The 25,919-nt window shown below is 35.9% G+C and overlaps 1 protein-coding gene across 2 annotated transcripts in view; it reads left to right on the top strand.

Moving 5' to 3' along the window:
• galt (galactose-1-phosphate uridylyltransferase) overlaps positions 1 to 25,919 on the top strand; it is a 96,957-nt gene that overhangs the window by 51,919 nt on the left and 19,119 nt on the right. For both annotated transcript variants that reach the window (XM_088628783.1, XM_088628782.1), the window contains 2 exons: positions 207 to 339; positions 6,344 to 6,427. In XM_088628783.1, the coding sequence (XP_088484909.1) occupies positions 207 to 339; positions 6,344 to 6,427 (217 nt within the window). The remainder of the gene's footprint in view (positions 1 to 206; positions 340 to 6,343; positions 6,428 to 25,919) is intronic.

Genomic DNA, 25,919 nt, shown 5'->3' with positions numbered 1-25,919 from the left:
GTGAAAATGCACAGTACTTACAGTAGATTTATTTCTGTTTTACAGTATACAGAGATAGCCTGACAGCTTGGCTCTCATGGTTTGTCATTGCTGAATTGCAATGCCTATTGCTTATGAAGAAAACGCTTAAAAGCAAGATTTGTGATTTGAGAGGTCAGTGGTGAATCCAGGTTTATTCCTCTTTATTTCCCTCCCCTGACTGGCAGGAACGGCTGGTGGTGGAAAATGAGGACTGGCTGGTGCTCGTCCCCTACTGGGCAACATGGCCCTTCCAGACTCTGCTGCTTCCTCGCAGGCACGTGCTGCGCTTGAGCGACCTGAGTGACAAGGAGCAAGAGAGTAAGCAACAGTTAACTGTAGCCGTCGCTGAATGAAACTTGTACTATATTCTCCCGAGCCTGTTATTGTCTTGCTTTTTTTCAGGGGGGACGGGGGGAGAGTGGTGTGGGGAGTTGGATTTATACCTTCTTCATAATTACCTTTTGCAATTTCTTCTATCCTGCCCTCATGCCCCAGCCCAGGCCTGCAGTAATTAAACTGGAGTTCTAGGGAATCTAACAACCTCTTGCCTGGAGACCCACTGTATGAACTTCTGAGGATTTTCTTAAGACCATAAGAAACATTACAAATGGTTTGGTAGATAGAAGCTTTTTGATCCAAGAATCTTGCCTAGCTCTTTCCATTAAGGAAGACAAAGTATGGGCGTAAACCACAACGCCAAAGTTTCCACTTATGTCTCCTGGTTCGTAGTTTACTGTGTCAACATTGTCAATGTCTTTGAAGATTTTGAATACTTGTATTAGTGTATTAGTTTTCTTACTTGCAGTAATACGGCAAAAGTTCCATTTGTGTAACAGTACTGTACAAGTAATGCTATTTTTTCTGTTTTTTTCCCTCCTTTCTTCAGACCCTTTGAATTTTTTATTTTAAATTAGCTGGATAGATGTCAGTGTTTAAACGATTTGCATTTCATGAACCCTCTCCTTCTGTCATTGATTTATCTTTGTTTACATCGATATTCATATTTTATTGATGTGCAAATGAAACTGAGCAGACGAAGAAATACAACACTATTATATCCACAAATCATATTCAGTCTTTCCCTATACAGAAAATGTCCGTTGATACTGAGATTAAAATCAATGAGGTACTTGCAGAAAATGTAAACTTATGTATGTATTTTCAGTTTAAACCACTAGATGTACTTAAAAACTGACAGTTACAAAGCCTTGGTTACAGTACTCAGGAGTTGGTGAGGATTCTTCATAAAATCTTATACCCCCCCCCCCGCAAAAAAAAGTATTTCAAACCTTGATAATAAAAACAGATTATCTTAGATGATCTTATTTTAGATAATTATCTTACAGTATATATACACTTTTGCAGTTAGGATTTTTTTTAAATTAAAACTAATTACTGTACTGTATATAAATGTTTCTAATATAGGGTTTACTGTGAAGCTTTGCAAGTGTCTTTTATATCCCTCAGCTACCAGGAAACAGATTCAGGGTGCTGCCTTCCTGATAATTAACTTGCTGTTATTTGATTGGAAATTATAAAGACGTCTTTCATTTTTTTAAAAAGAGATCTTTTGCATGAGGAGTAAATTTCATGTCCTCTTTTCTTATTGTCTTACTTCGGTGATCTGTGCTTTAGTTTTGCCCTTAGGATACACATCCATTCTCTAGAGAACAGTAGAGGGTGTAGAATGGTTGACTAACTACATTGCCATGAAGCCTGATCCTGTCAGATTTTAGAAGTTAAGAAAGTCTGGGTATTATTGGGATTTGGATGGGGAGAAATCTAAGGAAAATGAAGTTGCTGACCAGCAGATTTTATTCTTTCTTTTGGATTAGAAATTCCAAACCAATGCTCAGGTGAGGTGACAAGGGGACACTATGCTGCCGTAGATGCCGACATGATAAACTGAGGTTGTGATTTATTGTGATCAATAAAGGTGCCATGGCAATATTTGAAAGAGTAAGGGTAGTAACTACAGTGCCCTGGCTAAACTCCAATTCAGGCTTGCTTAAAGTTTCCTGTCTAGCTTAACTAGTCAAGCAATTCTTCATGTTTCTACCTTATATGTTGTATACGAAGCTGCTAGGTGAGTCCTCTCCACTCTATAAAGATTCTCAGGTTCCTTTCAGATGAAAAGTGCAATTTAAATGTGAAGTATTACTGTGATTACTCTGAAAAGAAGGTGGTGTTGAAGCTGTGAATCTTGGCTCTCAGAGAGCCTAGTGATGAGCTGTGCTGACAAGGAACTAACACTTCAGAACCAACAGTAGGTGCAACTTATGAAAGTGAAAGCAGATGCGTTTGAGATAGGACTGGGATAACACAGTCCTGAGCCTCAGCTGAAGATAAGTACTGTATAAAAACACTGATGAGGTGAACCAAACCAATCTGCACTTAAAACACTAGGAATAAGAAAGTGTTCAGGGCTCTGGCCACATGGGTAGGGTAGGGGTTAAAAATATCTGGACATTTGGAAGATGGCTTGTGTTCTTCAATCCCCGGTTAGGAAAGGGAAAGTAATGACATCAGCGAACATAAAGAAAACCCATAGCCTCAGTACCCCAGTCCACTGCATGCAATGATAAAATCTGTGCAGCTAAGCAAAAAGCCTTTGCTAGTATGCATACTGACTAGACAAATGATGGGAAGGTTTGAATTGCAGGAATACCACTGCATGGGTAATGGTCTGAATATAGTAATGTACAGTGTAATGCATAATATAGTTAATTTTTTATCGTAGAGCTCCATGTAAATAAAATATGAGAAACCTAGGCACTTGGCACTTTTGTTATTGCTGTGCTGAAATGTGGTGAAATTGCAAGAGCAAATGCACATCTTAGTTACAAAAGTATGAACCTCATGCCATACTTTTGCCGTATTTTGCCATTATTTTATATGGATCCCTAAAACAAAGGCTCTGATGCTCTGACATCTGTGTATTTCAGTCATTTCAGTAAACTGCAATAAAAAGAACAAAGATTTTTTTATATCTAAGGAAACAGAATGATCATACTTTCTCCAGTTATCCAGTTCATGTTGTGCGTCATCTCCTGGTTGTATTAGTTTAACCTTACACTTGAAATTATATCAGTCAATTCTTTTTATTTTAGATGTATTTTCATAATCTTTTCGATTAGAATTTCTACTGACCCACTCCCCGTCTATGAGCTCTAGCTGTGTTGGTCATCAAAAATGCCTGAAATAGAAGATAAATATTCAGGTCATGAATTGGGCTCCTTCATCTCTGTAGTCATCAGTGTCTTCCCCATGACAACTGCAATCCAGAATGTAAATAAATGTCAGAGAAATTAGAGACTCGGCCATTCAGGGATAGCTCCTGTCAGCAGTGTTGTCAGTAAGCTCTGAGCAGTACGTTCTTTGAAAGCAATTAAGCAGTATGGCTTCCCAATTTACTGCAATTCTGCAAGCTGTATTTGCTAAACAATCAGATTTCTCTTTTAGCAAAGCATTTGCTTTCTAGTGAGATCACTCTACAATGGCGGTTCAATTTATGTCTAACTTGACTCGCCAAGTTCAATCTGACAATAAAATAAATAGTCATTGAAAAATACCTCAAACATTATCACACATCATCCCACTTGTATTGCGAAGAGAATTGAGTTGCTACTTGCCCTGTTTATTCATATATTGTGTATCAGTTGAAATATTTTATTGGTGACATATACATTATATATAACACCGGTCCACTGCAGGGCACGTACACACATATGTGGTTAATTTAAAGACACCACTTAACATAACTTGTCTCTGGAATTTGAGAGGAAACCAGAGCATGCAGAGAAATGCACACAGGCAATGGACGAACATGCAAACTCAAACCCAGGACCCAAAAGCTGTGAGGCAGGAGTGCTAATGGCAACAACACTCTGCGGCCAATAAAAAAAATAAAAAAATTCATTAATCAAAATGAAGCCGTGTTAAACTAAGAGCTTATTAAAAGGTTCTTTGTTTCACTGTGACAGATTTAAAGTAGTGGATTTTTGCAGTATTGTAGCTTACTATTTGCTTTCTTTAAAATGTTTGTTTTGTGTGGGTTGGCTGTAAAGCTGTGGTTGAATTGATGTCTTTAAAAACACATTTTATATGGATATATGATGTCTTTTTGCTGTTGTTGTTGAAGCTTCTAGACTAGACTTCTAGACTCTCTCCCCTCTACACATATTAGTCTTTTATTCCACAAGGCCCTGTTTTGAGCATTCAGGTCCTTATATTCACAAAACCGAAGTATTTTCCCAGTTAGAACATTTCTCCTCAACCAATGGGCCCAGTATTTTTTACTTATTTTAAAAGAGTCTTTGGCTTCATTTATTCTTAGATGGAGTATGATTCATTGTCATTAAAAACCCATATAGAAGGTAAGATAGCATTCTTACAGTTTGTCTTTATATTTCTTTTTGCTATACACAGAAGCTCCTGTGCCAGCACTTAAAAGGTTCAGATTCCACTGTCAAGCAAACAAGATTGTCAGCTTTCTTTCAGAAGGAGCTGTCTTTAGGGATAGTGGAGAAGTTTCAAAACACTCTGGGTTTGTCTTGGCCCCTGAAAGACTGGACTACATAAATTTTGTGTATCTTTCCATGTCCCACCAAATTTGGAAACCAAACAGGCATGTCTTTGAGTTCCCTTCTTTCTTCCTTTTTGTGCTTTTTCCATTCATATACAGTACAGTGCTTTAAATGATTTAAGACTGGAACTCATTCCTTTCTCATTTCAGTCATTTGCTTTTGAATTCTTTCAATGTGAAGGTTGCCTTTAATTGAAAGCCAGCAACAAAAAAGCCTTAATTTTAAAGTCTCCATAAGTTAAAATAGTGGTTAAGCAAGGTGATTTAAACATTGAGTGTACTTTTCAAATGTTAAAATCCATGTTTGGGAAATGTGGGTTTTGAGGTTAAGTCTATTTTTCATGCCTAGAGCATTGAAGAACATGTTAATTTGAAAGAATTGACTAGGAAATTGCTTTGCATTTACAATCAACTCTGGGCAATTGGTTATTTAGACCGTTGCAGACATTAAGATTTACACTCTTCATTCCACTAATGCTATCACTCATTAATTCAGTGTCGTAAGAATGTTTCCTAAACTGCACTTGTACCTGAATGATAACTCTTCTTAGTTTATTGCAGATATGAGTGTTTGCATTTTTTGACTTAATTCAGTTTATTTACTAGTCATGTCCACTTTCCAGACTGGATGCATATTTAATAAACAAAATCATTGTTTTTGTGCTGGTCAAACCCTTATGCTGGAGGGCAATTTATGTACACATCAGATGGACAGCCACAGCCTGTTCTTGGCACAGAATCTTTATGTGGTTTGCCTGGAAAGATGTTGAACTGGGATTGTTTTGCACAGTGTTCAGTTGTTGACCGTAGTGAGATTCACATACATTGATCGAGCCTCGCCACATATTTGTGATACTCCGAATTTGTTGGGACGGGGCACTAGATAGTGTCAACTAACAAACTACTGTATAGCTTCTGTAATATATCATTATTAGCCGAGAAGGACTTCCTACGTATGTTTATGCCAGTTGCTGTCTTTCTAAATGCGTGGATTATTTCAATGCATAAAATGTTTCTGTAGTTAAAGAAGATGTGGGCTATTCTCAACCAATGTGAAACACAAAAAAAACCTGGTTGATATGGTTCCTGGATATTCATTATTAAATATACTATACCAGTAACTGGATGCAGAGCTACAGGGTAGAATAGCTGACCTCATCTACACTGTGCGTATGCATTGGTTAGACAATATATTACCCTGGGACATTTTACACCAGCATGAGTATGTTTCTAGAGCAAGTACTGTATGTGTTCTTTTCACATTCAGGAGTGTACTGTATCTACTTAGGTTGTGTGTCAAAAATCCTGGGATTGTGACATTTGTGTGTGTGCGATCTTGAGTTTTATGGCATGATGGTTGGTAAGTATTTCTTGGCTGTGAATTTAGGAGGTGCAGTCCTAACTGTCATTGCAAAGTATTTACATTTTGACCATACACTGTCCTTGAAAGGCATTTTCAGTTACATTTGGTATCAGCGGTAAATGTGAAATCATTTAACTGTTGTGGTGCAGGACAAAAATGTCCAACCTTATTTTCAGAAATAGATTGGCTTGAAGTTGCTTATTTTAATTTTGTTAGATTAGATGGGCAATTATTTTCCATCACAGTCAAAAAGGAGAGATGGAGAAGTGCCTTACAATGATAATGAAAGCCTTCTGGAAACATCAAAGTAGATTATGTTAGTCTGGATTGATGTGATGCTAAACTAATTTTATACATTTTTTTGTTCTTCCTAGGTCTGGCTTCAATTATGAAAAGGCTCCTGACTAAATATGACAATCTGTTTGAGATATCTTTCCCCTACTCAATGGGATGGCATGGTAAGAGACATATGCAGTGTCAAGATTACAAGAAAAGTGTTTGCGTGGAAGATCAAAGTGGCACTAATAAAGAAGCCTATATTCTTATTTATAAAATGGAATGGCAGGGAATAGCATATGCAAAGTGCCTCTTTATGCCTCAGTCAGGTGTCCTGAAGTAATCCTTGAGGACACAAGACCAGAAAAAATGAGGAGCACAGTTCTTTAATTGAAACTCAACTCACAAGCAGTTTAATTAAGGTTAAGGTAGCAGTTCAGTGAGACTTAATGCCCTCTACTGCAATAAGTCCATTTTTATTGTTAGATGTTTTTTTTTTATTTTCAGTGTGTCAATTTCATATTGGCATGTTTTATGTTTAGCACTTGAGTATACTGGTGTTACAAATAGGTTATTTCTAGCGAGGCTTCTATTTGTTTTTAGAATTGCAGAGATAGTATAGCTTTCTCTGTGAAAGCACAAATGGATTACAGTGCTGAACTTTTCTTAAAAATATGTAGAATTGTTTAAGTGTTTAGTTACTTAAGAACTCCTGGCAACTTCAGAAGGTCAAAAGATTTTGTCATGATTATAAAATATTTGTGTAAATTTGATAGTTTTGAGAATTTGTGCAATTTACTTAGATTTAAATGCTTTACAATCTTTTATGAAATATTTATAGTATATAAAAAAATGTTTTTAAAAAGGTTCCAAGGAAATATTACAAAGGATCATAATTACTTTAGTAAAATATTGAAAGTTTCAATTCATGGTGATGTATTTATATTTTCATGAATTAAATTTTCAGAATGAATGACTACCAAAGAGGCCTTGCACAATTACTCTCATTCAGACCTTTATTGTTCATCTTTTGCTCTGCACCATCATATAGTGATTGTATTCTGTCTGGAGCATAAGAACATAAGAACAATTATAAATGAGCAGGCTATCTAGCTCATTTATCTCGGTTTGGCTGCTAGTAGCTAATTGATCCGAGGTTTCCATCCAGCTGCCTCTTGAAAGATGTCAGGATATTGTCTTTGACATCTTGGCTGGACAGTTCATTCCAGAACCCCCACAACTCCATTGTGTTAAGAATTGCTTCCTGTTTCAGTTTTAAATGCACTTCCAACTGTGTCCTATTTATTGCATCTTGATTCTGAAGTTGTCTATTGGTTGACTTTGCGAGTGCCTTTTAGTGTTTGACCACTTGATTCCTTCTTTCACTGTCTGTGGGATGTGACTAAACTGAGACTTCTGCAAGAAGACATTGACACTGTAATTCATGTTTCTTGTGACACTGATCAGTCAGCTCAGTCAGCCCACCTGGCAGTTCTCAGACTAAATTGATTGAAGTTAATTTAATCCTCACTTTACAGAATACTTGGCCACATTAAATGGATTGTGTATTTCCTCAGGCCACATATACTGTACCTTTACAGTGGATACCTAGGAAAAATGTGTCTAAGAATCAAATAGATTGCTCCTCTAATTGAACAGCCTTGTTAATTCCTTAGATACTTAGCTTTCGCCTGACATGTTTTTTAATTAAAAATCCTTTTCAACAGACCTTATTCTCACAAAGCGGTTCATAGGCTAGTATGTCAGTGATGGAGTACTTTTGCTCCATTACACTGTCCTTAAAACATCCTTGGTTTTGTTTTTAGGAAATGGGCCCCTTAGTGCTAGACTGAAACATGATGAACTCGGTGGTCTTAGTACAACCCTTTACGGTATTGACTTTAGCCTAAAGTGTTTTTAGAAATATGTAAAGACGAGCATTGGCTGCCTTTATTTCCATTCATTTGGAGGATTGGGATGATTTGGCCCGATATGTTTTACATTCACTTATTGACAAATTAATTCCATTTAGAAGTGAGTATCTGGGTCCATTGCAACATTGATCAATGCAAACCACCCCCCCCCCCCAAAAAAAAAAGATTATTTTTATAGAAATAAGTTTATGTATTCTTCCTTGCTCAGTAAAAATATTATTAATTGTTTAGCCAATAATAAATAGTTGAAAGCTATCTTGCCTGTGCTCTGTCACCTTTGTTAAGGTGCTCTTTTTTCAAGCTTTTGTGCAAATAAACATCTTGCATGCTGGCCAAATTTATCTCATTCCTGTGCTTCATAGTACTATTTTATCTGGCATCAATGTCTGTCTTTCATCATGTCACTAAAATATTCTGTGACACTATAGACTTCCTAAAAATAATTCGGGAAGGATCTATGTTTTTATTTATCTGTACACTTCACCAACTAAGCCATCTAGTACAGTTAATAAAAATTGACATTTCTGATTAAGGATCCTAATGAAACTTTGAAAAATTGTTGGCTCACTGAAGGAGGAAATTGGAAAGTGACTCTTGGGGGGCTGTTCTCCTGGAAGAATGGCCTGATATTGATAACTTGATGTTGAAAGGCAAAATACTGTATTATTTGTTCTCAAGATGCTGCCACTGTGATACATTCAAGGTCGTACCGCTCTTTAGATTATAACCATTCGGGTTGTACTTCAATTAAAAATCAGACCTCCTTTGATTACATTGCGGCTGCTTGTGAGTCACATTCTTCATGAATTTTCAGGAGCTTTTTTCATAGCAAAAGAAATGCTTCATGACTTTCACTGTTACACAGTATTTCTCTTTAAATTATGCTTTGGAATAAGCAATAATTGCTGGGTAGCACTCTGAGCTAGAAAATCACACCCACATGCCATTTCAGAGTCTGAGCTGAAGTCTGACAAGCTGTAACATTTCCTATATTATACCATCATAGTGGGGATGATGATCAGACACAAGACAGGGTTAGAATATTGTTTCTGTTTGATTCAATAAAACTTCACAAGGCACTCCCACTTTCCTCTCTCACTTCCTTCTTCTCTGCGTTGATAACTGATAGTTTGTTTCATTGTGATCCATACGTGTTTTCACAACCAGTCCTCTTTCACACTTATGCTTATGGGCTGTGCTTTGTTCCTGGAAGTCAGATATCATCCACTTGCCAGTCTAGCATTTTCATTTGTAGTCATGGTTTACAGTCAGTAGTCTTTTCCTGTTTCTACCATTCAGGAGTACAAGTCAACAATCATATCATTTCAGTAGCAATGATTTTGTTATATTAGATGCAGGTTTTTTAACCAGTCCTGTTTTGCTTGGTTTTTTTAAGGGGTTAGTAAAGAAAATAGTGCATTGTGTTTAATGTGCTTGGGCTGATTAAGAAACAAATACAAGGGTGACCTTTTGTGAGGCAGGTAAAATATACATTTCAATGATTTTATTATATATTGCTTTATAACATCATTTACTGGGCAGTGCCACTGCATTAGTGTAGCATTATTAAGCAGTAGTTGTCTTAAAAACCTTTTACTTGTACGTAATAAATATCCTCATCACATGCAGTGGACAGCACAGTAAATATAAAGCAACTCCTTCATACATATATACATATTATATTTGTATTTATACTGTTGTGCTAATGTTTTAGACATTTTTCTGCACTTTTCAGTCAATATTTTTCCTCCTTTATTACAGAAACACAATACTCTAGCAATCCTCTACTGAGCTTTTAGCCATTATGTTTTAAACAGTAAATCATGCAAGATATGCATTTTGTTGCACAAAACATTGCTTTTTAGCTTCATGAATGTATAGAGAGAAACAAATAATGTTGACAACAAACAACAGCTGACAATGAGGAAATTAGATTTGATCGGTAAATGTGATGGATTATCTGCTAAAACACTCCATATCAGTTGCTCATGTACAGTATAGGTTGCTTTCAATTGAATTTATTAAATGACAAGCTTTGTTTTTGTTCTCCCACACTAAGTTGTATTAATAACAGTCAAAGCTATTATTATAGTAGACAACACTAGTGACGGCTTTGAGTAAATTGCTCATTACATGCAGTACTTTTGTTCTAACTTGACTATGTCTACAATGCAAAAATATAAAAATATATAAAGCAAAAATACATAACATCAAAATGGTATTTCATGAATTTAGGAATAAATAAGCTGTTACCAAGATATTCTGTGTCTCGCTCATACCCTAGAGCAAGAATATTGCTCAATATGTTTGCTTTATTGTTTCTTATAGTATACAGTATACTTATGCCAGCAACATTAAGAAATCACCTGGATAGCTTTAATGGAATGGAAATAAATTTTATGTGTTTCGAAAAGATTTCAATCTGAGGGGAATTTACTACCGAAAATGCTGAGAGGCCTGAAAAAATACTAATCAGAGCCCAGAAAAAAAGCTAGACTTGGGTGTTCTTTCATTCTTTTGTTTCTTAAGAAAATTCTTTGAAAATACAGTAGCAAAATTTAGAAGAGGTTCCTGTACCAATGTTGTACAGACCCTCTAAAAAAGTGTGGCTCTGTTTGAGCATGACATTAGACTCTGAAAGTGTAGTTTAGAGAATATTTTTCATATTTATATTTATATGTATATTTATACTTTTATTGTCTTTTTGTCTTTTTTAACTTGGTATGTTGTATTGCTCTGGTAATTATTCTATGCTCTTTCCAGAAATATTTAAAAATACTTTAAATATTTCTGCACTTCAATTGTTTTTTGGAGCAGCCAGGCTGAGGTATTTCTAGACTGTGTAATACAGTAGTCATTCTTCAATTATATCACATGGCTGGTGGTGATAACACTTTATGCCTTTATAATAAGTGGAACAAAATGCTGTGATTAAGGTTTGTAGTTTTTTCTTCTTTATTCTTTTCTTTTTTAAAGAAATCTCAATAAAAACATCATCCTGGTCTTCCAACATGAAAAGAAATCAATGACAGTATAAAATTTTCATTTGATAGGAGCAGCTGCCTCATTGACTTACTAGCCTGCTTTTTGACATTATATAATGGAACACAACGAAGCTTAACAAGAACATAGGAGGATTTATGAGAAGAAATGAAAAATCTTTTCTGTCCCGTTAAATACCTCCAGACCATTAATTCCTGCTCACTATACAATGCTATTTAATTCTGGGCCCTAGCTCTGAAGTAAGTGGAGTCTCTATCCAATTGTTGTGTTGTAGATGTTTTAAAAATGTCTTTGAATAAAAAATAAATTCTACATCTTCCTTAAGAAGAATTTATTTACTGCAAATTAGTTTTTGATGATTATGCCAGAAATGTAAAAAGAAACAATGTGACCTGAGAAAAATGGTTTGTTAACAGTGAAAATGGGCTATCATCCTGGATATAGTAATTAACTATTTGATATTTTTCTATAAAATAATGCCAATTGTTGAAGGAAACAATCACTTGAAGGATACAGTATGTGCTTTTTCGTTTAAGAGCTATCTGTTAAACCCCTTATTTGATCATTTGTCTGCAATTATTTCTGTAAAATTAAGTTATCTTCCAAAGAGTGAAGTGAGCATTCACTACATTTGTGCAACATATCACAATTTAAACTGCATGTGTATGCACAATACAAGAGGCAGCATCAATAACTGGTAGAAAGCTGAATTAGGCCACATTAAAGAAAAAAAAACCTTAATAATTTCTGTGTTCTTTATGTGTTCATTGTTCAAGGCTGCTACAGAGATCTGTTGAAAAAATACTTCAGAATGAAAAGAGGCTGAAATTGTGTTGGTAATCGTAAGCCTATATGTGACACAGCAGGCAGGATCTAAATACCGCTGTGCTGCTGTATTCTACTGACATTTCTTTTGTGTCTTGATTGCTTTCATGTCCCACACACCCTTTCTTCGTGGCGGTCTGATTTGCTGCTTTGTGATAGCTCCTGATTCATCATTTTCTGTGTGATGACTTCATTATCTTCTGAGAGCCTGATGTTATTATTATCACTTTTATTATTTTTATTTTGAACCAGAAAGGATTAACATTAATTTTTCATAGCTGGACACGGTTTCTTCATTCTTTGCTTTTCTCTCCCTATTTCATAGCCATGTTTAGTCAATTTTGTACTGAATTTCTGTACTGTTCTGGCAGCTCACCCAAGCTCTAGTACTTCATGCAGCAGACAGATAATTGCACAGTCCAGTCAGCTTTCAATTGCTTTCATAATGTTTGACATAGAAGCAATCCACATGTTGATTTTCCTTCATTTTAATGCTAATAACAGACTGCATGAACCAGTTTGATAAAATCCATTAGAATGTAATTATCTGAAGAATTACTCTTCTAGTTTGAACACAATTTGGCCATAGTAGGTGAAGTCTCTATTATACTTATAATGACCTCTGGAAAGTGGCACTGAAATTGTTCATTGGATTTTTTTAAAAAGAGGATAAAATGGCATGAACTGGACTGACCAACTTGTACAGCTTTATAAATCTTGGATTTGTCCCTGTGCCTTTCTCTTTCTGTACAGTCAAGCAGAAAGGATAATTGAATACCCTGAATGGGTATTTGGGTTTAAAAAGAATGGATGTTATTCTGGTATATTACAGACTATGAGTGGCTTTAACATTCTGTGGGTGAAATGACAATCCTAACTTGTATGACTACAGCCAATTCCTGGTACAGAAGTCATTTCCTGGGGTATCCTGGAAAGTGGTGTACTGGGATACTTTCATAGGGATCTTATTGAAGCTTGAACTCGAATGGTCCACCATGATGGTCACTGGGGAGACCATAATACTGCTGTGATTTCCTGCCCAAACATGGACCTCTATTTACTTATATAAATTATTTTTATATAATTTTTGTTTCTTTTTGATTGCCCAGTGAATCTTTTCATCTTTGTAAATCTGAAAAGTTAAGTCAGCCAGGAAACTGAAAGAGCAGATAACTGAAGCAATGCTGTTACTTTTGTTTCTAATTATTATTTATTTGCTTAGCAGATGCTCTTATCCATTGTGACTTACACTGTGTATATGATGTTTACATTAGGCAAGTACAAGGCACAATCATGTAAGTACAACGAGAATACATTAACACAATGACAGTGAAGCTAGCACAATGTAAGTGCTGTGCTGGCAAAATAAAATAAAATGAAACAATATACAGGCAGTGTGAATACAAATCAGTAATGAAAACAACCTGATGTTTTTTTCATATTTATTGTGGATAAGGGCAATAACCAAATTGCATTGCCAGCTTGAGAGTTAAGATCATTAATGCAATACTTCACTTCTACACAGTTAGAAAGATGAAAACTGTTTCTCCTAAGAGAACATTTTTCTCATCTGCATTATGAAAGGCATTTTAACAACAAAGAGTTTCCGAAATAAAAATGAAAACTGTCAGACCTTTTTGGTGTATTAAACTTCCATGACACAGCTGTTTTTTTCACATTTGTTTCAAACTTTACTGCATGATTGCAAGTATTTCAGAGAACAGAACATTTCTTTGATACTTCAAAAAGACGTTTTCATTTTTTAAACTAAATTGTAGTGCTCTGCAGTTTACCACTCTTTACAGAAGTAACTTCTCTGAAAAACATGGAAACATATTTCTTGTCCAGGTTTGAGGTAGTACTCATTTTCTGTTTGAGTTGGCAGGCTTGAAGAATAGCTGCAGGTCCACCAGCAGAGGTGTAGGAGTTAGAGTGAATAAAAGAAGGCATCCAGGTCTCATTGACAAGTCTGCTAAAACGCAAAAGAAAAAGAAATACAATTTAAACATACCTTACACACAAAAATTCTGACCAAATTAGTACTTGAACTCAGTGTTACTACTAATATTGCTGGGGCAAGAGACAGTGCAGACAGTGCAGGAATAGCGTGCAGACTGGAATTAGCTTCTAGTGCTGTGATGGTGTGTTTGTAGGATCAGAACAATATGGGTCTTCTAGATTTTGTTATTTTCATTTTCTTACTGACCTTACCTCAGTTAACATTTTTTTATTTAACTAAATCACTTAAGAATTTATTAATTATTAGGACACATGAGGACTGCAGTCCTGAAGTTGTGTAAGTAATGCAAGTCAATTGAATAATTTTGTGTAGATTTGCATATCATTTCTGGAAGAGAATTATACTTTTCTAGACACAAATATTCTTAATTTTTAGTTGTATTCTTAATCACAAATATAAGTAGTCATTTGCTTTACAAAATTTATTTAAAAGTAGTGCTTTTAAAAAAAACTCAGTCCAAGTTATACCACCTGCTGAAAGCTACCCAGTAGTTGGTTGTGGCAAAGCAAAACCTGATCACTGGTATTGGGGTGGCGGAGGGGAGTTATCTTAGCACATCCTTAATTTGCTTTGGGAGGACCATTGGAACCCCTAATGGTAAGACAGTTATAAAGGGAATAGGAAGTAATAGTGAATATTGTATGTTTATTGTAGAACAAAATATACTGTTACTTTAGGCTCCTCATAAACCATATCTTTTTACGTTTTTGTATACAATTTTACATCTTAGGACATATTATGAATGATCTGTAAATATGCACAGACATTTGTGTCAGTTGCTTCAGTTCAGATTTTCACCACAACAGTGAAGTGCTTTGATTATGAACCTGTATGTCTAGCATAAACTCACAAGGGGTTATATCCAAACATTTATTATCCAAGTAAAACACGTTTTAAAGACATCTGCTTACAAATCCAATAGAACTCAAAGACCTGTATCTTGAAAGTGAAGACAAATTGTCACCCGTTCAGTACCTGTTCAAACTGTGTAAATGTGACTGTTTAACTGTTTAAACTGTGCAACTGTGAGTGGGAAACTAACCTTTCTCATAATGCATGGCTTTGTACAGTATCTCTTCCTCCTACCCTGACTGCTTTTGCAGCAGGTGTTTGGCTTACACACCTATTGGACAGGCTCATTTAGTATTGTCCTCATAACTTGGATACATATCTTGTATCCTATTAGCCAAACAACTTGCCTATTTCAGTGTCACGTTTAATGTATTATATACAATTATTAAGTAGAATGCAGTTTTAGAAAATCACCGGTACTATATAAAGTTGTTGTACCTGAGAACCAGGTGTTAAAAAAAAATTGATGAACTATACTTTGTATAGTTCAGGTGGGTAGCTGCGTGAGCATGCATAGGCTGCAAAGGAACAAGTAATAGGTTTATTCCGTGTTGAAAAGAGAAGAAAGAAAACACAACGTTTCGGCCGTAGAGCCTTCTTCGGGTGTCATATATACTATTGTAATGCTCTGGGGTTCACGTGGGTATGCGCCCTCGCCACTGCCGCCTAAGGTCGGCCCCCACCGTCGGGGACTCAAACCAGGGCCTCCGGCGTCACTCAACAGAGACCCAGTCACTTGAGCTAAAGGGAAATCTCCCCTCAGCCCAACGTTTGAGGTCCCTGTTATTCACAGGGAAGGGCAGTGACGTCACCGTGCTGTTAAGCCGGGTCGAACAACCTGCAATGGTGGCCATATGCGTTACACTATACTTTGTATAGTTTGTGACATAGTGCATAACTGAAGTCGCTTTTATTTCTTCTTCAATGTCAGTGTTGGAAGTAAAGCTTTTGCTGCATTAAACACCTAGCTTTTAACATTCATTCCTTTGTTTAAGAAATTTTTGCCACATGTCAATTGCAATACAATTGTTGTCAGGGGAGGGGGCTTATTATGAAATGCAAATGATTTTCAGTGTAAAATAGACAATGCCTTGCATCTTTTTATTTTGTTAGATTGGGACAGTGAAGCATCTCCACATTCTTTTCTTATATTGCTGCAAAAGGAAGACAATTATTTAATGTTGACATCACATTTTCAGATGATGGCTTATTATGCAGTATGTTTTTGCAGTGCTGCTACAGGCTTGTATTATTCATATATATTTCTATATTGAAATATAAGAGCATAACAATCATATTGTTTGCACTAAGCTATCATATTACACAGTATATGCGTCTGAGAGAAAACAGAGCAGCACTACAGTATATATCAGTAAATCTAAAACAATGCAGGTCATTTTACTTGGTTATCTTACAGATACATGTTTGCTTTGGTTTTGAAGAAGCTTATAGACAACAAATAGTGTCACAAAGGACTTTAAATTGACAAGAATTAGTGTAGTATCACTAATCACGATTTTCAGGATTTAAGTGTATTTAGATTTAAATTTAAAATATTTAAATTGCCAATCACTCAAATAACTTTCTTAGTAAAAAGACTTAGATCTGTTGTTTTATCTCTCTCTCATCCTAGCGTTAATCCGGCATCAGCAGGGTCCGCTTGTTGGCACGCCCGTCTCCATTTGGTGGTTTGAACCAAATCTTTGAGCTGACGTTGCCATTAAATGCGACCGAGAATACTCCAACCGGCGCGTCGCTCCGCCTGCTGTCGGAGGGGGGGGAGAACAAAGTAATGTAGCCAATTCATAGAAGGGGATTATTAGGAGGCAAGGGAATATTTGGCCAGGACACCGGGGTTACACCCCTACTCTTTTTGAGAAACACCCTGGGATTTTTAATGACCACAGAGAGTCAGGACCTTGGTTTTACGTCTCATCCGAAAGGCGGCGCTTGTTTACCGTATAGTGTCCCCGTCACTATACTGGGGCATTAGGACCCACATGGGCCGCAGGGTGAGCGCCCCCTGCTGGCTTCACTAACACCTCTTCCAGCAGCAACCTTAGTTTTTCCCAGGAGGTCTCCCATCCAGGTACTGACCAGGCTCACACCAGCTTAGCTTCAGAGGGCTGCCAATTGTAAGTTGCAGGGTGACATGGCTGCTGGCTTATTGTTTTATGATAGTTTGAAATATATTTGTTAAAACAGGACAATCCTAAATGTAATGAAATGTGTCATGCCCAATTTGCAAGTTCATTTGTAATTAGATTTTACAGCAGTTGACAAAATCTAACATGGAGAAAAATATTTCTTATTATTCTTTGTGTGAAGTAGACAGAAAGGATTAACTCTGATGAATGGTTTCATCAAACAGTTGGGTGCCAGCTTATTGCGCTTTATTCATTTTTTACTGATTAACCTCACATTTTATTTAAATTACAAATAATGTGACAGCAGAAGCACAATGAAGTCACTTTCACTAAGGTTGGGGTTGTGTACTATTGCAGCAAACTCAAGTTCTTCCTATGCACCACTGTGAGGCTTACAGCCCTGTTGCATACTAAACAATTGTGTGGCTGGAATACCATTGTACTTATTGGATTTAAGTTACTGTAATTAAAGTTGTAAGATCAGAAGTACATGGTTTTTCAGAAAGCAAGTAATGCTGTTTGACATTGAGCCAGACCCCCTCTTGAATGACTTTGTACTAGACAGAGCTTAGTGTGGTGCTGTTGGCAATTCATTGGACCAATGACCTATTGATTACTTGGATCCATAAACAAAGTAAACGCAATGATGAATTGGTCAGACTCTTATTAGTTAATGTCCCAGCTAAAATCAAAAAGGAGAAAGCTATAATTGGAATGTCGAGTGGTGCATAAGATTAATGTCACCAAGTGTCTTATGAATGGACTTTGTAATAGAATTGATCTTACATACAAACATTTTCTGGCAAGACTGTAGGTACTGATTAAATCTGAAGATTCTTTTGACGTTCATAAAAAGTATATTTCTGATACGATGTTGTATTTCAACTGGAGGCTCTGCCTGACAATTTATATTTAAAATACAGTATGTTTCTGAATAGAAATGCAAAACCTTGCTTTATTAAATCTGTGTACATATCGTCAAACAGTTGAAACAGATTTTGTAAAATAAACCAAATGTTCATTTCATCTCAGGATTTCTTTTTTTTATGTTGGTGTAGAAGAACAAAATTAACAAAAATAGACAGTTATCCAAGATGTTAAATATGAAAACCTTTTTAGGATACTGTTTTCACTATACCACTGTTTCAGGTGAAAATGGACCAGATGAAGTAAAACCTGGACTCACCTAACAAATGGAGCTAATGGCTATTGTGTAGACTGATTGAGCCTCAACAGAAAGGGCCATCATATGACATATTTTGGAATTTCTTATTGGTATTTGAGTTGAAGTTTGGATTTGTTCTCTAATTCATAACTAAGGTTTAAGAGAAAGACAAATGCCAGATCTTGCCAATCATCTGTTGTCACTAGGTATAAATGCGAGGCTTTAACCTTTACTTCTCAGAGTTAGCTGCTCATTGTCCCTCCACCAAGCCTGCTGGTGCCACTCTTGTAGCAAACCTACTGTGTTGTCCCATAGGAGGAGTCTGACCACTGAAACTTAAAGTCTACCTGTACTTAAAGTCCAGTGGGCTAAAGCCAATGTCCCTAACTTCTCATTTAAGAAACACTCAAGTACTTTTGTTGTTGACCTGGCTTTGTTATCTCCTGAATCTGAATCAGAACCTTTGGCTGCATTATAACTACAGACATTTTTTTGCATCTCTGTAGAATATATTTATCAAACGTATTGTATGACTAATATTATATTAGAGACAGTTAGAACTTTTGGTCCTGACGCACAAATAAGCTGTTTGGTTTTATTTAGAATCATCAGTTAGTAACTTCAATTTGGAAACCGAACACGTTAATAAATCTGTCTCGCTAGAACAGGTGAGGATGAAGATTACAAGCATGCATGCTTGGAGCTGCAGACATCTGCATCTTCATGCTGCTGCCCACAGCAGAGCAAATGCTTAAGAAGGAGGCTCTAACATATTCCAGATATGTAAAGTAACGCAGATTTCTCCATTGCAGGGCCCAGCCTGTAATCTCAGACAACACCTTCTCTGATTGAGTCATTGAACCTTGAAAACAACCTCAATCAGCAATGCCTTTATGTCATAAACAGGATTCGCAACCAAGTTTGGTACATTAGAGGTGCTTCACAGAGGTTAAAAGCAAAGAAATAAGACAGCAGATTTAAAACAAAACCTACATTGCTAGATAACTCAATTAAAAATGAGAAATGATCTAAAATGAATTATTTAGATGAGAAATCCTAAAGAAAAAAGTGTATTATTTAAAAAGAATACAGAATCCCGTAATGAGCTCAGGCATGGATTTTCAAGGTTTGTATGCACACACAAAGAGTGCTCCATTACAATGGATGTGCAACCTGAAATTAGGAAGAGCAAACCATCTTCAACAGAATACCAAATATCTGAATATAGAAGTCCAAATATCTGCTTTCACTTTTAGTAATGTAATTTGGGTTTCCAGGCAATTTCATCTCAGGGAGATTCTTTTTTTAGAATGTAATGGTTCCATTAATAATGGAACCCTGTCAGGAATGTTTAAATGAGCATTGAAACATTCCAAATTGGCTTTTAATAACATTCCCTTTTCTCCACTCAAGAATTTAGAATTAATTAAAACAAATTTGCAGATTTTGCTTAATTGTGTCAGTTTTCAAACAGTGCAACAGGGATCTGATGATGGAGAAGTGTCTGGTTCTCCATCACAGAGTAAATAGCCTTTTTATATGGAATCTGAGTTTACACTCATTTAGTGGCTTAATTAATGCATGTCAACATTAGTCAGAAAGTACTTTTGAGGAGTGATTCATTAATAATGCTGTAAATGCTTGTAAACCCTGACCATATGAACACAGATGTACTTTAAGGACAAGTGATAATTTGCTCCTATCTGCAACTTTATTTTCAGAGACTTTTGGCTGCTTATATTGTACGTTGCAGCGTTCAGTATTTGCATTCCAAAACTGAGTCATATGAAAATTTGTAAGAAAACCTTTTACAAGGGTTAAACTCTCTTAATCTTTCATTTAATGTGCAACTAGATGCATGACTGGAGTCTACATGTAATGGTTGTATTTACCCAAAGCCTACAGTGGCTGGTAATGAACACTAATTTCAATATCTTTCACATAGTGTAGCATCTGATTTTTAATGTTAATATCAATTTCTACCATGTGCACTGTTTGGCCCTGAGTAATGCTTACAAGTAACAAAATAGAAACCTGAGGCAAATGAACACATGGGCACTAAATCAAAACGACACTTTAACATGAGAGGAAAAGGGGAAGCTGCTCAGTGTCCGCAGGGGAAAGCTGTGTCATGCAATCCAAACACATTGACTCTCTCAGGTCGAGCACTCTGTCTTGCAGCCCATCTAAACATGTGAATTGCTTCATTCATGCAAGTAGAGGAAGTGAGATCCTACTGCAATTAATGAGCTGGAACAGTAACTGTTAGTCAGTTTGAGGTCCATGAGAAACAACTTTGCTTTTGCCCGGCCAGAGACCACATTCTGTTCAATGTCTGTGTTCACCAGAGCAGCAGGAGACAGAAGGCTTCTCTCAGCTTGCTATCCACACAAGCAGTTTTTTGGTACCTTCCCAGCTCTTAGATTAATTTGCCAGGCCCTGTTGTTATGAACATAAGGTGCTGCGCCTGAATACACTGTTCATTTAGTTTTTAAGTCCCAATCAATATCACCTTTAAAACTTCCCTGGGGATTCTGTATGAACAGCAATACTGTAGGTCCACATACTGCAGAACAGAATGCAACAGAACTTAATCATGTGTTTGTGTTCAGAAATATGAAAATGTGCATTGATATATATCAGTATAGAAAGGACAGTCTAACCTGAAAAATCAGATGGTGTCCTTCAGTAATCTCAGCCACAAGTGCCTCAAGTCAGGCTCCTGAACAGTTAGGCTAGCCTGCTCAATAAAGACGTGTTATAGCTGATTAACTTAACTTGAAATTGATTTGTCCGTGACAGGGATTTGCTGTTATTTATACCTTGGTTGCCTTCATTTTGTTTGACTTTAAATAGCTTATCATGTACATCACAATTTCTGTAAGTGGTACACTTTTATAAAACAAGCCTCTTTGCTTTACCTTATGAAAAAAATCAGATATGAAGCTTTGTCTGAGAATAACATGTAGATAAAATATTTTGTTATGGGTCCTTTAAAAGTTCTCTTTAAGAGACTAGTGGATAGAATTAATCACGTTATATGCAGAATACACCAGTAAGGTTTTGGAAGAACACAGAATATATCTTGGCCTTGAATTACTTTGTATAGAAGCTGTCAATAGTACCCATAACTCAGGCACTATTTTTCTTCCTCTGATCTTTATTATTCTTACTTTAAATTTAAACCTACAGTACATTAGTCTTTGGCTGTAGATGGTAAAGAATGTAGCAAACTTTAGCTCTTGCTGTGCCAAAAAATCAAAGGTAGGACATTATTTTTTTAACATCTTGAAAGCAATGTGTTACAGCAATTTTGTATTCAGAATTTATTTAATTTCTAAATATCAGCACTGAATCGGCTTACCATTTTGGACAAAAGCGTTAATTAAAAAACAAAATTTATTTAGGAAATGAAATATGCACGTCTCCTTTTCAAACAAGATTATTTTTAATTCTTTGTGAATTGTGGAAAATGTAGTAATCTAATAATAAAGTATATAAACAAATATTTATGAGCAGTTTTCAAGACACTCAAAGTCTTGACATTGTGACAGAAGAAGACAGCAGGGATATAAAGCATAAGTCCTTCCTCTTTCTCCATCACACATGAAAAAGACTCAGCAGCTGAAAACGTTGTGTTTAGTCTTTGTACTTTTCAGCATGGAAATAACCTTTACTTGTTTACTTGTTTAGGCTTATTGTACAGTTAAACAAAAAAAGAAAATTTAAAAAAGTACATTTGTGTAATATTGAGAATAAAAACATGGCAGTCGGTTACTTTGAAGGTTTAGTTATGAAGTATTTGTTTGAAACCAATAAATATTTCCCCAGTTCTCCCAGGTTCAGCTGAAACAAACTTGTCGCCACTCTTGCTAGGTGACTATAAAAACTAACCCTAACAACAGGGCGTACCAGACAACATATATAGATATTGCAGTACATAACAACAAATTGCAAATGATAGAAACAACTTCTAGAAGTTAAACTATTGTCTAGTATAAGTATATCTCTTAGCTAAAGGGTAGAGATGTTTATGTGTTACTTGTTTTATACTTGACAATGATACAAGATGCGGAAAAATTGAATTTTCCAAAGGGCAAATGAACATGAAAGCAATTTGTAAGAATGTAATTTAAACAATAATGATAATGTTACCGTAGATGATCAGTCCCTGCACTTCTCACAGGTATTTTTACAAATCTCTGTGTAGAGTGATTTGTATTTCACAGTGGCACAACAATTATCCAGATAGTTTTGTATATCCATTCATCCATTTTCTAGCCACTTTACCTGTGGGGAGCCAAAGTCTATACTGGCAAATAACGGACCAAAGCATACTGTACATACTTTCTGTATGCATTGCATAAATCAGGTTCCCAAGTACAAAATTTGCAATATATTAATGCACAATAACAAAATCGAGTCCTTTGTATAATGTACAAGGCCTCATTGAAGAATTTCCCAAGAGAAGAAAGGATACAGAAGAAGCTACACAAAAAGGTGGGCAATTCAGTGGTAAAATTGCTGGAAATAAAAGAAAGTACTTTTACTTTCTAAAAACTTTTCAGCACAATCATTTATTCCAATGAGTTTAAGTGTTTCTGTTTAGTACAGATGGACAAATGAAAGTGTGAAGAAAGCCATACGGAGAATTTAGAGAACAGTGTCTGCATCTCACCATGAGATGTGATCATTCAGGGACATATGGTAGTTTCAGGTGTCCAAGTACTCTTACTAATAGAGACATAGAGAATAGAGAAATACATGTACTGTAAGAATGTTTCATAGATGTGTTTATTACACATTACCACCATTTGGATTGAATACAAATAAATAACCATTATTTAACATTCAAATTCAGTATATTACAAGAACCTGAGAAATGTGTGATTCATCTTAAATAGTTACAACAGATACAGTACAGCTGAGTCCAACATTTTTGCAACTTTCCAGCACTATATAAAATGCTGTAGTGAGCGAGGATTTAGTATTTTAGTTGGAGATGATGAGAATCTTTTAATTTACAGATGATTATAAGCATATGGTGCCACATGTGAGTAAGTTCCTCTCTGGTCGCTGTTTCACCTTCTGCAATGATACCACCCATCTGCCACTGCAGTTTAGTTCAACAATTCAATTTCAGTGTTGTCAAGCCAGCACTCACAGTGCTGTCAGTGCCATCTGCATGCTATAAACCTTTCTCTCTCAGGTTGTGTGCCAAAAAAAAAAAGCTTAACATCTTTGTTTTAATTAGACTGGTCAGTCGTGCACTGTTCCCCCTTTTTATACCTGATTTGGAAACAGATACAGTATGTAAGCAGGCTCTCTTCTGTACTCCCAGAGTGACCTGAGGACACGCTAGGCACACAGATCCTATGAGACACCTTCCTTGTCAGCACTGAAAAAAAATCAGAACTTCAGTGTCAGATTGAGGACAAAAACAGCACCTGCTGAAATTGTCTTATTCCTGCCTGCAAGTCTAACTTGCTGTGTAAGTTTCTTAACAGAGGGCAACTGAAGGACAACATACCTCTTCCTTTCTGTCTGGGTTTGGGATTCATTGAAACAGGTAGTGGCATTTTCAAGTTCCTGCTATCACACTTGAAATGGCAGGCAGGAACACAGCGGAGACCTGTGAAACCTGCCAATCTTCAGTAGCCTCCATTCACAGACACCTACCATTAAATTTTGCAAACCTCCCATTAAGAATTTCTTCAAACCTCTGATGCACAGCAATAGCCATTTCTCTGATTTCCACATAGGGTTTCAGTTTGTGAGGAAATAAGAACTAATCCACTCAACTCAGCTAAACCCACCATTCTTTTTTCATCTGCTGTTATTAGTAGATTGGTGGCCAAGGCCTGTGGTCAATTATAAAAACAGTCATGCTTTCTGGAAAGTAAATAATTAGTGATACCAAATCATGTCACTGATGTACAGTATTAATTGCAAGCACTTCATAAGAGTTTAACAGCCATTACAAGACCATGCTTTAGTTAGCATCCCAGCCCTCTTTTAGGTTTGTTCCTGCAGCAGTGTGCTTTTGGCTTGGTGGTTTGTGGTACAGATGTACAATGGACCAAAAACAGCACCATTATTCTGTAAATAAGCGTTAATATGTTTACTCAGGGTTGGAGCTTCGCATAGGCGTAATGATTAAACAACAAGGAACAGGGGGACATCATTAGCATCGCTATCCAGTTCATATACTGTAACTCAAGCAAAAAAATACATTACTTTCTTGCCTCTGTGGGTGGTAATAAGCATAATTTACATCTCTAGCAGCAACTAATGCTTGCCTTCAAGGGCTTTAATGTGCTGCTCACCATGAAAGAAGTGTGCATGTGAAAGTTAGTGATGTGCACTAGGATGTATTAAGTCGATTTGTGATTATTTATGTGCCCAAGATTTATTTATTTAGTGATAGATTTACTTTATTAGGTATTTCTAATCTATAGTGTCTGCCAATATACCAGTCTGGCAGACTCTGTAGATATATCAGCAATTACCGTCTGTTTCAAAAGAGGTTTTATCACATACCCATCTTAACTTTATGTAAACTGTCATAAAAACGTATGTAATTCTAATGCAATTAAAAGGGTGTAAGTATCTGTCATAATCCTGTATGCATAATCTTATGATGCAAGCATAAACAATATCTTGTCATTACAAACTTTTTGGGATGTGGACAAAGTGAATTCTGACATTTAGAAACTGAACTAAATGATTACAATGTTTTGGTGTCCACAGTTTCATGCAAATCTCGCTTCATGCTGAGAAACTGGGAATATGGGGATTTTTAAAACTTATGGCTAGAACATATCAAACTGCTTAAAATGGACACTAACCCATAGGAATAGATCAAAAGAGCAGTGCAGAGTTCTGCTAGAGTTTTTAATATCCAAAAGTAAGATGCATGCAAAAGAAAACAGGAAGGGTTATGAAAAAGTAACACAATATTTTCTTCACTGTAAATGAAGTAATAGTAAATGAACAGTATAATTCTATACTTCATCATTATGTAAAATATATTTAGAAAGTTAATCTTTGTGCCAAAGATCTAATTTTTTAACCAAATAAATATCATTAACACACAGCCAGATTACGCCTAAGTGTGTAAATTCAATATATTATTGATACAAAATTGATTTATTTCACCCCCTGACCTTAACTCCATTGAGTACCTGTAGAATAAACCTGACAGAATAATGTAAAACATTTTTAGCCAATATAAGATTATTTTGGGAGATCATTATGACCGAATGTGTAATGATTATGGCTATGGTTATGACAAAAGGCATTCATGAGACAAAAGGCCTTGAATATGTGTATCTGCAGTTGATAATAAGGGAGGTGGTATTCTCAGGAAAAGGTTTGCAGTAAAATTATACCAAAACACATTCTGAAAAGGTTTTCATCAAGAGTTTATTCTACATCATCCTTAGTTAAAAATATGAGATGCCTATTTTAGATTATATTGTCAGATGGGCATAGTTTAACACACAAAAAAGATACTTAATATATTGGTGAGTAATACTGTTGGAGATAGAGGGTTCTAATACTTACAGTAACTGTGATTTCTGTAATATAGTATGTATGCACATGTTTATATTTAAGATTCATATGAGGGTATTCACTCCCTTCAAATGATGCCACATTTTAAAAAAAATATAAATGATGTATACACCAGTGAATATTTTCAATCAAATCCTGAATGTGCAAACTGCA

Source organism: Lepisosteus platostomus, chromosome 4 (genome assembly GCF_059453375.1).
Source record: "Lepisosteus platostomus isolate fLepPlt1 chromosome 4, fLepPlt1.hap1, whole genome shotgun sequence".
NCBI classification, from domain to species: Eukaryota; Metazoa; Chordata; class Actinopteri; order Semionotiformes; family Lepisosteidae; genus Lepisosteus; species Lepisosteus platostomus.
The sequence above is the reverse complement of the archived record's forward strand: the minus strand, read 5'-3'. Positions and strand labels throughout refer to the sequence as shown.